We start from the raw sequence: 14,471 nt of genomic DNA on the forward strand, positions 1-14,471 counted from the left end.
TTCCACAGTCAAAAAACCCAATGATTGCATTGCTGGAGACAAACTTATAAAAACGTCTACTTCCATCTCAGGCATGCGCACTACTACTTACATTCTGCGTGACTCGCAATTTCCAAAGAGCTTACAAATCAAAAGAGCTTAGAAACTTTCTTGACAACAGAAGAATCATCACCAAGATGTAACGTTATTTTATAACTGACTCCGCAAATATATTTAATAATTAGCGTTAGATCGTACAATTAATAATATGAATTTTAAATGTGCCAGAAATTTCGTAATTTTAAATATTTTTAAAAGAAGAGTAATTTAAATTGTTAGGACATATCGATTCTAACACATTAATTTCTTCTTATACATTTTAGCCTGAAATATAATATATCGTATACAAAATCATATGAATTGTTTTAGTGAAACAGCTGAGATAATTTTAATCTATGCAAGAATCGATGGTATACATGGTATCGGTTATTTCTATAAAAAAAGGTAATGTTAGAGGAGGGTGACTCGTTATAAAGTCTTCCCTAGTATCTGATAATTCAAAACAAAGACTAATGTTAACGGCATACAGGAAGGTTCTGAAATCGCAGCGTACATTTTGAAGGCTGTAGGAATTACTATGAACTGGAAGATTAGATTAGATTTGATTAGATGTACTTTTCGTTCCAATTGATCCACAGTAACAACTACTTCTGGGATGTGGAACATGTTGAAACCAAGAACACACAATAATTCTTTGTAAGAAAAAAAAGAACCGAACAGATATGATAATGTACCTTTCACAGATCCCAAATGAAATTGCCCTTGTACATGTGGAAACACTCAAAGAAATCTTAAGCATATTTACATTTAAAAGCATATAAAACGTATCACCAAATAATAAATCTTCATTACACTTAGACGCATATGATAATTCTCGGGGTATTGTAGCCACGCATCATCAAATGACGAAACTAAAATAAAAAGTATTTTAAGGCACCTATTTACAATGATCACATCACTGCAAAAAATTTCTACAGAAGTCAGGTTGTACGCAATGTTCGCATTATGCGATATTATTAAAAACATACACACATCAGTCGGGTCTGCTAAGAAATTCATCACTGGAATAGAAGCAGCTGGCCACGATAAATCCTTTAGCCTCTTCTGAAAGTGAACTTTATTATTAAACTTGTTATGACTGTTGGCATGTCATTTAAAATGTGTATTGCTGAATATTGGACGCCTTTTTGAACCAAAGTAAGTGACTTTACACCTTTGTGAAAGTTATTTTGATTTCTAGTATTGATTCCATGAGGTGAGCTATTAGTTAGGGAAAGAGATATATTTTAATGACAAATTTAATTAAGGGATAAACATATTGGGAAGCAGTAGATAGTACGCAAAGTTTCTCAAACAGCCTTCTGCAGGACGTTCTTGAGTTCACACCACAAATAATTCGTACTGCACGTTTTTATGCTCGGAAAACTTTAGCTTGAGATGATGGGTTCCCACAGAAAATAATCCCTCTTCTCCAGCCCCCGAGTTTTCCTGTACGGCAGGGAAAACGCGAAAAGTAATGTATTGTAATTTCTCGCATCTGTTGGCTGTATGAGCGATAGTAAGCCGTTGTAACTATGATAATTATTACTCCTGTGGTCTCTGAAACCATATGTAGCAATGTCTAAGGCGAAGAGACAAACTGAACGTACCCCATTTACACTATGTGATCAAAAGTATCCGGACACCTGGCTGAAAATGACTTAAAACTTTGTGGCGCCATCCATAGGTAAAGCTGGAATTCAATTTGGTATGATCCATCCTTAGCCTTCCACTGTAGCAGGCATACGTTCAGTCAGGTGCTGGGAGGTTTCTTAGGGAATGGCAGCCCATTCTTGACGGAGTGCTGCACTGAGGAGAAGTATCGATGACGTTCGAAGAGGCCTGCCACGAAATCGGCGCTCCGAAACATCCGAAATGTCTTCTGTAGGATATAGGTCAGGACTCTGTGCAGGCCAGTCCATTACAGGGATGTTACTGTCGTGCAACCACTCCGCCACAGGCTGTGCATTATAAACAGGTGCTCGATCGTGTTGAAAGATGAAATCGCCATCCCCGAATTACTCTTCAACAATAAAAAGCAAGAACTTCCGTAAAACATCAATGTAGGCCTGTGCTGTGATACTCTCACGCAAAACAACAAGGCGTCCAACCCTCCACCATGAAAAACACGACCACACCATAACACCACCACCGCCTCCGAATTTTACTGTTGGCACTACACACGCTGGCAGATGACGTTCACCGGGCATAAAACGCCATCGGATCTCCACATTGTTTACCGTGATTCATCACTCCACACAACGTTTTTCCACTGTTCAATCGTCAATTGTTTACGCTTCTTACACCAAGCGAGGTGTCGTTTGGCATTTACCGGTGTGATGTGTGGCTTACGTGGCTTACGAGCAGCTGCTCGACCATTAAATTCAAGTTTTCTCACTTTCCACCAAACTGTCATAGTACTTGCAGTGGATCCTGATGCAATTTGGAATTCCTGTGTGATGATCTGCATATATGTCTGCCTACTACTCATTACGATCCTCTTCAACTGCCGGCGATCTCTGTCAGTTAACAGACGAGGTCGACCTGTACGCTTTTGTGCTGTAGGTGTCCCTTCACGTTTCCACTTCAGTATCACATCGGAAACTGTGGACCTTGGGATGTTGAGGAGCGTGGACGCGTACAGACGTATGACACAAGTGACACCCTATCACCTGACCACGTTCGAAGTTCTTGAGTTCCGTGGAGCTCCCCGTTCTGCTCTCTCACGCTGTCTAATGACTACTGAGGTCGCTGATATGGAGTACCTGGCAGTAGGTGTCAGCACAATGTACCTAGTATGAAAAACGTATGTTTTTAGGGGTGTCCGGATACTTTTGATCACATAGTGTATGTATCACACTGTACACGTCTTTCTTTCCACTGACACACCGCACCGTGCTCCATGTTTAGGTATAGTGGTTGGCATTCCATATCGTTACAGTTCGTTTTAACTGCTATAAGCACGGCGACCTGGCAATTATCACACATGTACTACAGGGCGGACAAGGAAGTCTAGGATATATTATCTTGCATTTTTATTCGAGCGCTTACAGTCCGTGGTTCTTATACAGAACTGAGCCTACTCTGGCTTTTAAATACACTCCTGGAAATTGAATAAGAACACCGTGAATTCATTGTCCCAGGAAGGGGAAACTTTATTGACACATTCCTGGGGTCAGATACATCACATGATCACACTGACAGAACCACAGGCACATAGACACAGGCAACAGAGCATGCACAATGTCGGCACTAGTACAGTGTATATCCACCTTTCGCAGCAATGCAGGCTGCTATTCTCCCGTGGAGACGATCGTAGAGATGCTGGATGTAGTCCTGTGGAACGGCTTCCCATGCCATTTCCACCTGGCGCCTCAGTTGGACCAGCGTTCGTGCTGGACGTGCAGACCGCGTGAGACGACGCTTCATCCAGTCCCAAACATGCTCAATGGGGGACAGATCCGGAGATCTTGCTGGCCAGGGTAGTTGACTTACACCTTCTAGAGCACGTTGGGTGGCACGGGATACATGCGGACGTGCATTGTCCTGTTGGAACAGCAAGTTCCCTTGCCGGTCTAGGAATGGTAGAACGATGGGTTCGATGACGGTTTGGATGTACCGTGCACTATTCAGTGTCCCCTCGACGATCACCAGTGGTGTACGGCCAGTGTAGGAGATCGCTCCCCACACCATGATGCCGGGTGTTGGCCCTGTGTGCCTCGGTCGTATGCAGTCCTGATTGTGGCGCTCACCTACACGGCGCCAAACACGCATACGACCATCATTGGCACCAAGGCAGAAGCGACTCTCATCGCTGAAGACGACACGTCTCCATTCGTCCCTCCATTCACGCCTGTCGCGACACCACTGGAGGCGGGCTGCACGATGTTGGGGCGTGAGCGGAAGACGGCCTAACGGTGTGCGGGACCGTAGCCCAGCTTCATGGAGACGGTTGCGAATGGTCCTCGCCGATACCCCAGGAGCAACAGTGTCCCTAATTTGCTGGGAAGTGGCGGTGCGGTCCCCTACGGCACTGCGTAGGATCCTACGGTCTTGCCGTGCATCCGTGCGTCGCTGCGGTCCGGTCCCAGGTCGACGGGCACGTGCACCTTCCGCCGACCACTGGCGACAACATCGATGTACTGTGGAGACCTCACGCCCCACGTGTTGAGCAATTCGGCGGTACGTCCACCCGGCCTCCCGCATGCCCACTATACGCCCTCGCTCAAAGTCCGTCAACTACACATACGGTTCACGTCCACGCTGTCGCGGCATGCTACCAGTGTTAAAGACTGCGATGGAGCTCCGTATGCCACGGCAAACTGGCTGACACTGACGGCGGCGGTGCACAAATGCTGCGCAGCTAGCGCCATTCGACGGCCAACACCGCGGTTCCTGGTGTGTCCGCTGTGCCGTGCGTGTGATCATTGCTTGTACAGCCCTCTCGCAGTGTCCGGAGCAAGTATGGTGGGTCTGACACACCGGTGTCAATGTGTTCTTTTTTCCATTTCCAGGAGTGTATATGATACGAATTTAAACCGCTCTATGTTTACAGGACTTAGCTATGAACCTCCGTTTAATTTAAAACGAACCATATTAAAAGTAACTGAGTTTTTGTAATTTTGCAGGGCGGGAGCTCGGGGGTTTCTTGCAACAAAGGTGAGTAATTAATAGAAATTAATAGAAATATACATTAACATATATATAAAAGAAATATACATCCATATATATGGTGAAGAGCCAAAGAAATTTGTACACCTGCTTCATATCGTGTAGGGCCCCCGCAAGCAGGCAGAAGTGCCGCAACAAGACATGGCATGGACTCCACTAATGTCTGAAGTAGTGTTGTAGGGAACTGTCACAATGAATCCTGAAGGGTTCTCCATGAATCCGTAAAAGTGCGCGGGGGTGGAGATATCTACTTAATAGCACGTTGCAAGGCATCCCAGACATGATCAATAATGTTCATGCCTGGGGAGTTTGGGTGGCCGACGGAAGTGTTTAAACTCGGAAGAGTGTTCCTGTAGCAATTCTGGACGTGTTTTCTGTGTCATTGTCCTACTGGAATTGCCCAAGACTGCCGAAAAGCACAATGGACATGAATGGATGCAGATGGTCAGACAGGATGCTTACGTAGGTGTCACCTGTTAGACTCTTATCTAGACGTATCAGGTGTCCCATATCACTCCAACCGCACACGCCCCACCAGCTTTAACAGTCCTCTTCTGACATGCAGGGTCTATGGATTCATGAGGTTGTTTCCGTGCCCGTACACGTCCATCCACTCGATTCAAACTGAAACGAGACTCTTCCGACAAGGTAACATGTTTTCAGTCATCAACAGTGTTGACGGCGATTACGGGCGTAAAGCTTTGTGTCCTGCCGTCATCAAGGGTACACGAGTAGGCATTTGGCTCCGAAATCCCATATCGACGATGTTCCACTGAATAGTTCTCACGCTGACACTTGTTGATGGTCCAGAACTGAAATCTGCAGCAATTTGCGGAAGGGTTGCAATTCCGTCATGTTGATTGATTCGCTTCAGTCGTCGATGGTCCCGGTCTTGCTGGATCTTTTTCCGGCCGCAGCGATGTCGGAGATCTGATGTTTTACCAGATTCCAGATATTCACTGTACACTCGTGAAATGGTCGTATGGGAACATCCCCAATGCATCGCTACCTCGGAGATGCTGTATCGCATCGCTCGTGCGTCGACTAAAACACCACGTTCAAACGCACTTAAATCTTGATAAGCTGCCATTGTATCAGCAGTAACCGATGCTGCAGATTTCAAAGCTGGGCCATGAACAAGGGCCAGCGCGCGAACCATTCGACGAAACATCATCGATATGACCTGGAGACTGTGTGTAATACCAGAACACTGTAGTCCGAAAAACTCTCTTTCATCATTATCATCATTGGGACTTTGCACGGGCGCTGAAGGCCGGGCAGTTGAGCGCCCCACAAACCAAACACCATCATCATCATTGATATGGGCTTTCGGTTCCGAAGGCGACTGCATGACACAACACCGACATTGGACTGTTGATGGCTGCAAACATGTTTCTTGGTCGGACGAGTCTCGTTTCAAATTTTATCAAGCGGATGGATGTTTACGGTTATGGAGACAACCTCATGAATCATAGACCTTGCATGTCAATAGGGGACTGTTCAAGCTCGTGGAGGCTCTGTAATAGTGTGGGGCTTGTACATTTGGAGTGATATGGGACCCGTGATATGTCTCAGACAGGTGATAAGTACGTAAGCCTCCTGTTTAATCACCTCAGCCCGTTCATGTCCATTGCGCATTCCGACGGACATGGGCAATTCCAGAAGGACAGTGCGACATCCCACACGCCCAGAATTACTACAGAGTGGCTCCAGGAACACTCTTCTGAGTTTAATTTCTGCTGGCCACCGAGCTCCCCAGACATGAACTTTTATTGAGATTATCTGGGATGCCTTGCAACATGCTGTGCAGAAGAGATTTCCACGAATTCATAGACAGCCCTGCAGGATTGCCGGCCGCGGTGGCCGAGCGATTCTAGGCACTTGAGTCTGGAACCACGCGGCTGCTGCGGTCGCAGGTTCGAATCCTGCCTCGGGCATGAATGTGTGTGATGTCCTTAGTTTAGTTAGGTTTAAGTAGTTCTAAATCTAGGTGACTGATGACCTCAGCTGTTAAGTCCCATAGTGCTCAGAGCCATTTGGACCATTTTTGAACCCTGCAGGATTCGTGGTGTCAGTTTCCTCCAGCACTATTTCAGACGTTAGTGTAGTCCATGCCACGTCTTGTTGCGGCACTTCCGCGTGCTCGCTGGGACCCTGCACGATATTAGGCAGGTTTACCAGTTTCCTTGGCTTTTCGGTGTAATTCTTGTCTTCTTGTCTACTTTGCTCTCAGGAAAGCGTCGCCACGTCGTAAAGCCTAAGTCCCAAGTTCACAGCTGCATTAGGTATGAGTGTAAGTTTTAAGAGTCTTTATTCAATACTGCCTGTCTAGTGAATAAAACACATTCGCTTGGAACATTACATGAGATAGAGAAGTCGGTGGCACAGAACGAAGTTTTAAAAATTTGGGAGATTGTAGAGGATAAAATTCGGAGTATTTTGCAACAAGGAATGTATAGTTTATTTCGACAGCGCCATGCACTTACTACAATTCGGTATGACAACTGTAATACCAGAACACTGTAGTCCGGAAAACTTTGACAAAATACTGGAGTACTGGTACGCAGTACCCGTGTCAGGCTGTCTGGTAGGAAGGACAGGGCCAAAGAGAGACTCGTGTCGTGAACTTTCTCTTTATTTTAGCGGAACACATTAAGGTAGATTTATTAAACGTCTATTGGAAAAACACCTCCAGTGTTATTGACTTCTAAGAAACAAAGTGATTTACAATCATAAAACTGTACCAGATTAGTTAACAGCAAACAGATTAAATACAATAACAAGAACTTTATCAGTACAGTAAAAGAGCTAAAAATTCTTTTCCTAAAAGAACTTTAAGATTTACAATCCAAAATAGAAGTATACTACCCAAATAAGCAACATGTAAGAAAATTACTATACCGCCGGATAGCGGAGGTGCGCAAGGCACGCGGGAGAAATAACCAGAAAAATTTGATGTTAAGTATTGCGTCCAGACTGGTCCAAATGGACAGTGAGAATCTTCATGAAACTAGCAGATCGTAATCCCCTTGTGTTTGGCCAGTTCAAACACCAATAGCGCACACGAGGAGTAAATTTAAGAACCATTCAGTTGGTTGGGCCACACCTGCATATAAACATTTAAGTAAATAAATATAGTAATTAGTCAATTGGCAAATTAACCAGTAATGCTTCAACAATTTACATGAGCTAGTAATTAAAAGAATTAAACGGAGAGCTGCAGTAAGCATGCAGCGATTAAGAAACGAATAAATACATCGACGAACTATACAACACTGTCTTGGCAAGGCGTGGTGGGCTCGGGAAGATTAAGTGGTGCGGGACCACCTGCAGCCAGCTGACCGATCGGTCGGGAGCGGGCTTGGCATGACTCTCGGACGCTGCAACTGCGCTATCAGACAGGCTGATTTCACCCAGGACCTACCAAAAGAAACGCAGATGGTAGCCTAATTAACAGAGGAATACAGAATTTAGTACAGGAATCGGGACAGCAACAAGACAATCAAAATTACAGCAAAAGAGAAAAACAAGTAAATAATTTTCCAATGAGTTAACGGATTCAAATCAAAGAAACATTCTTTTTTCTTCTTCTTCTTCTTTTGCTACTGCCTTTATCCTGCATTGTGCGCAGAGTCGGCAGGGTTAAGAACGGAGTTGGCATGGTTAATTTTAAGGGGTGGCCAGATGCCCTTCCTTCCGCCACCGCGAACCCCCCAGGACGGAATTAGTGTACCCCAGCTGTCTGCGTCTAGTGTAAATCGTGAAATAGTGTGAAAGTTTCAAATGTCTGCGAGCCGTGTAACTGAGGCGAGACATGGGAACTAGCCCGGTATTCACCTAGCAGGATGTTGAAAACCGCCTAAAAACCACATTCAGGCTGGCCGGCACACCGGCCGTCGTCGTTAATCCGCCGGGTGGATTCGATCCGGGGCCGGCGAGCCTACCCGAGTCCACGGAGCAGCGCATTAGCGCTCTCGGCTACCCTGGCTGGTAAATCAAAGAAACATTAAGGGGGTAAAAATGTACACACAGTTGCAAATACGGTTACCGAGCAGGAAGTTCGACTGCCAACCACAAACTGTACCAAAGTCGCACCACGTGGACGAGGGGTAAACAAGCAACAGGCACGCGGAGCGGAGCGCTAAACCCCAAGCAGACGCGTTCGGTAGCCTAACGAACGCCTGACTCAAACTAGGGACTTAAAGAAAGCAGGAAAAGGTGTGGACGGGGCCTCACTCAGTTACCGTTGGTTGCACAGTAAACACACACACTTTATTTACGGTAACAATTTTCAACAATCATTTTAAAGGAATTGAGTGTAACACAAACTACACTGACAGCTGAAGGCCTTATTAAGAAAGAATTCAAATTATTTGTTGGCTGAATGCCACAAGGAATAGCACAAACAATTAACGGCTGAAGGCCTGTATTACAAGTCAGGAAGAGAATTACACACTGAAAATATTAAAACAAATTTTAAAAGAATCATTTTAAAAAATTTATTGAACACAAGCTATACTGACGGCTGAAGGACTTATTAAGAAAGAATTCATTTATTTGTCGGCTGAATGCCACAAGGAATAGCACAAACAATTAACGGCTGAAGGCCTGAATTACAAATCAGGAAGACAATTACACGTTGAAAATATTAAAATAAATTTTAAAACAATCATAAAATACTGAGTGTAACACAAACTACGCTGATGACTGAAGGCCTTATTAAGAACAGATTCAAATCACTTGTCGGATGAAGACCGCAATAGGAGTAATTTAAACAAAATATAATTTTTTTAAAAAACTAAGACAATCTGACCAAATGTGAAGGGAGTGATCCACAGACAGTGCTCCAAGCGTCGACCTTGGAAAGTCCCTCAAACGTAAGTAAGGTGAGACAGGCAGCCCTGTGTAATACTCACTTAACAGGATGGCAACTCAAACCAGTCGCAGTTTAAACGCAAGACCAACACTCTCGCAAAATCTACTTAACGTCCGATGCCCAACACAACGATGAAATAACCCATGCCAAAAAAATGGCTCTGAGCACTATGGGACTTAACTGCTGTGGTCATCAGTCCCCTAGAACTTAGAACTACTTAAACCTAACTAACCTAAGGACATCACACACATCCATGCTCGAGGCAGGATTCGAACCTGCGACTGTAGCGGTCACGCGGTTCCAGACTGTAGCGCCTAGAACTGCACGGCCACTCCGGCCGGCTAACCCATGCCAGGCAGACTGGCGGACTACACTCTTGACATCGTAAAATGACAAACATTATACAAGAGAACTTGTACAAACGCAAGAGTAATCCGAGGTAACGACAACAAGTTGCCTCCACGAATCCTGTACACAGACAGCGTTAAAATTATTACTCATTCAAAACCACACTAGATACACACGGATCCGCGAAAGCAATTCCGCAAACAGCTCAAACAATACTAAAACCAGTTACTGACGAGCAACAAGGACGAATTACAAGTCGAGACAAACACAGAGAACGCAGAAGCGGTCGGAATACACGTCGTCCGCTGAGACGACCTACCGAACGACCAACCAACGGTCGTTCCCGCTCAACTCAGGCACGGAAAGGTCCCAGTATGAATCGTCGACTGACAGCTTATTCCATGTCACTTTGACGGATGGACACACACACCAGTGAAGGTTCCACTACTCGAATATAACTTAAACTCGCTGAATCCGGACCTCGACGAGGTCGTGAACTCTCGTGACCACCTCCTTCCATCGGGCAGTGCGTGTATCGCTAGCTGTCCCGGCGAGTACTGGCGCTGTGCGGAACTCACTGCTGCTCCGCCCCAACTCAACTGAACTCCGACACACGGCGACCCGGAAATACTAGAGGTCGCTCCAAAGATAGTACCACAGTACTCGCTATCGATAAACGCCACTGCTGCCACTCACGGACAGACAAAGCGAGCAAACGTAGTGGCTGATACGCCCACTAGACCCGCTGGGCAGAACAGGTGATTAGGTTTTGGAAAGGGCCAAAAACATATCGGTCAGTTTCACTTCAAAATTGTAATTTATTGTAATTCAATAACACATTTACAACCAAAGCGGCACATACCCGAACTTTTTCAGCTACGAGTTTCAAACTCCAATTCTTTCACGGCTGAAGGACTCCAAACGAGACATCTTAAAAACCAACAAGATAAATTTCAAGTGATATATATATATATATCACAGCTAGACTGAAAGCCTTAAGGCAAAAGTAGACAGAAAAAACAAATGCAAGGTGCAATATAAACAGCTGAGGCACACAATTGAATTTCAAAATTTTAAACCGAACAAGGTGGTGCAGTGGTTAGACACTGGACTCGCATTCGGGAGGACGACAATTCAATCCCGCGTCCGGCCATCCTGATTTAGGTTTTCCGTGATTTCCCTAAATCACTCCAGGCAAATGCCGGGATGGTTCCTTTCAAAGGGCACGGCCGACTTCCTTCCCCGTCCTTCCCTAATCCGATGAGACCGATGACCTCGCTGTCTGGTCTCCTTCCCCGAATCAACCAACCAAAATTTTAAAATATATTACCATAATCTTTTAAGGCAGAAGGCCGCAATGTTTTCGCTTAAGGGCAAATTTTGAGAATAAGGCTTTATGTGGCTGAAGGCCCACAATTGATTTACATAAATTGATTTACATAAAACACAATAAAAAAGTTTCTTTTAAGACATTGGCTATAATGGATTGCCAACAGACCATTAAACACCTATGAAAAGGACAGTACAGACAACGGCACTCAGGCGCCTCCGGGGAGGAGGGAGGGGGGGAGGGGAGTGTCTGCCCTCGAAATACTTAGGTGAGACACGTAGTGGGCCCAACTATACTTGACCCGTTGGTAACCCAACCAAGAGACAAACCCACCGACCGAACGACTTCCTCGCCACGGATCGGTACATAAAAACTCAAAGACCAAACTGTTACGGACATAATTCTCCACAATTAAATATGTATTAAGCTGTCAAAACTACACACCATGTTGGACAGCAACAACAGGTGAGGAAAGGACGCTGCCTGAAATTACGTTAGTGGCGAGGGCAGGTAACCGGAACACTAACGGCCACAAGTCAGAAAATTCTGCTGGTACACTTGAATCTGAAATAGGGTAATATAGTTAACTTCACCAAAAAGGAACACTGCCTGAATTTACGTCAGTGGCCAGGGCAGGTAACCAGAACACTAACAGCCACAAGGCAGAAAATTCCGCTGGTGCACTCGAATTGTAGTGAACCAATATAGTTAACTCCACCGCATGGCGGCTCGATTTCACCACTGCAAACACTCGGTGTTGCTCACAGGAAAAGCTTTGCAACAGTGAATCACTGAAACGAAACACACGAATCGACGTGGCTTGGGTAGTTGAAACCAGTACTCAGCTTTGACTCCTGGGTCGGTGTACCACGAAGCTCGTAGCGATCGGACAGCTCCACACACACTCAGGGACCGCCAACGGATCCAGCCGACTGCACCGCAAGGAGATAACTTCCCTGGTCCGCAGCAACCGACCGACTCCCCTCGGAATGGCGACAACATCTAAAATAGTGGTCAGTGAAAATAACACCAACTACGTACACAACCTGGCAACACTTGCACGAAGACCTGAACGACACCCACCAGTAACTAAGCACACATGAAGACAAATCGGGAGTCGATGTACACACAAATACACAGCCGACTCATGAACGATCGGCGAGCCAAAACGGGTCGTCCGGTAGGACGACCGACCGACGATCCACCAAGACCGTGGCCCGGCTCAAGTGATGCGTGGCGGCAAGGGTCGGGCGAGCCACGTCGACGCAGACTTCACTGCTGCTCCAACCCGACTGCACTAGTGCCGCATTGCAACTCCCGACTGGCAGGTCCGGACTGCGCTCCAGACGCGTTCCAACTGACTGGCAGCCCAAACTGGCGGCCTGAACTCGCTAACGACAGACAACGACTGGGAAGTAACAGCTGTCGAGCAAAGACGTACGAGAGGGGATATATTGATACGCGCTGCTAGCGCCGCTCACGATCAGGCAAAGCAGCAACTCAGTGGCACCAGTAATTTAAATTAACGTTGTGAGGTGGAAGTACGTTAAAAACGGTGTAAAATACATGATGGCGGGAACATGAGCCACGCGCAGCTCAGTGGCGCCAGTGAACGGACTAAGAAAACGAGAGGTTACAATCCGAATACACGACGCCAACCTGTCAACGGCACAAACACGAGCCGGAGCATGGGTCACTGACTAACATAACCTTTGGAATAGCACTACAGTATAAGACAGTAGTAACAAACGCAAAACGAAGTCCTCACTGAGAGAGACGTGATAATTAAGAAAAAGAGACCGCACCCTTACAACCAATACGAAAACAGTCAAACTTGGAAGTCTAAACACCAAATGAGACAATAAATGGAATTGTGCACTCTAGTAATAGCACATGCAGGGCGTGGAACATAAAATGAGCCCACTTGATATATAAATGCGCGCCGCCAAAAATCCGACTTCATACAGTAGCCAACTAGGAAGCTGAGACCGAACTTCGCAAATAACAGCCAGATTGGAGTCTTAAAGAAACAAGTTCAGTAGTTTTACAGGAGTGCACGCGAAAATTTCCTGCCTAAAGATAGTCTGATACGGAAACGAACGAGAACCTCGAACAAACAATCACAGTAGTGATACAGGAAATGGTAATTCGGAACCGCGCTGCTGCTACGGTCGCAGGTTCGAATCCTGCCTCGGGCATCGATGTGTGTGATGTCCTTAGGTTAGTTAGGTTTAAGCAGTTCTGAGTCTAGGGAACTTATGACCTCATATGATAAGTCCCATAGCGCTTAGAACCAGTTGAACCGTTTTTGAATGGCAATTACAGTTATGGGTACCGCCGATGTTCGGCTCACTCGCATCCGATAAACCAAATCGGAAGCTCACCAGACACGTCCGTACAACGACACAGGGAGGACAGCGTGCAGGCGACACACAAGTTCAACACGACCGGTCGGTCACTGAGGCGCACACCCCGCTCCTTCCCTCGCACGCGTCCCACACGTCCAGAGCTTTGCAGCGGGCCGCAACCGAGGTAGTAACGGTTCGCAGTCCAGGAACCCGCCTGTGTGTCTCTCGCTGGTATCTGTGCAACGTTCACAGACGGTGACTTAACTGCCGAACCTGTACCAGACGTCACCTGCCGGCACACTACACGCCTCGCCGCAAGCTTCCATCTCGGCCGCCTCACCGCCCTAGCGGACTGTTTCATCTCTACATCTACATATATACTCCGCTAGCCACCAAGCGGTGTGTGGCGGAGGGCACAATTCGCGCCAAACTCGTATTTCCCCCCGTCTGTTCCACTCTCGGATCTCGTGAGGGAAGAACTACTGTCTGAACGCCTCAGTACGAGCTCTAATTTCCCTTATCTTTGAATGGTGATCATTGGGCGATTCTAAAGTTGGTGGTAATAATATATCCTCTACATCCTCGGCGAAGATTGGATTTCGGAATTTAGTGAGCAGCGCCTTACGCTTAGCACGCCGTCTATCTGCACTCCTGGAAATTGAAATAAGAACACCGTGAATTCATTGTCCCAGGAAGGGGAAACTTTATTGACACATTCCTGGGGTCAGATACATCACATGATCACACTGACAGAACCATAGGCACATAGACACAGGCAACAGAGCATGCACAATGTCGGCACTAGTACAGTGTATATCCA

General features: G+C 46.2%; 1 protein-coding gene across 1 annotated transcript in view; it reads left to right on the top strand.

Annotated features, from left to right (window-relative positions):
- Positions 1-14,471, top strand: part of LOC126425137 (C-type mannose receptor 2-like) — a 105,193-nt gene that overhangs the window by 46,232 nt on the left and 44,490 nt on the right. The window contains exon 3 of the mRNA XM_050088080.1: positions 4,707-4,737. Coding sequence (XP_049944037.1) covers positions 4,707-4,737 — 31 coding nt within the window. The remainder of the gene's footprint in view (positions 1-4,706; positions 4,738-14,471) is intronic.

This window comes from Schistocerca serialis, chromosome 10 (assembly GCF_023864345.2).
Source record: "Schistocerca serialis cubense isolate TAMUIC-IGC-003099 chromosome 10, iqSchSeri2.2, whole genome shotgun sequence".
Lineage (NCBI taxonomy): Eukaryota > Metazoa > Arthropoda > Insecta > Orthoptera > Acrididae > Schistocerca > Schistocerca serialis.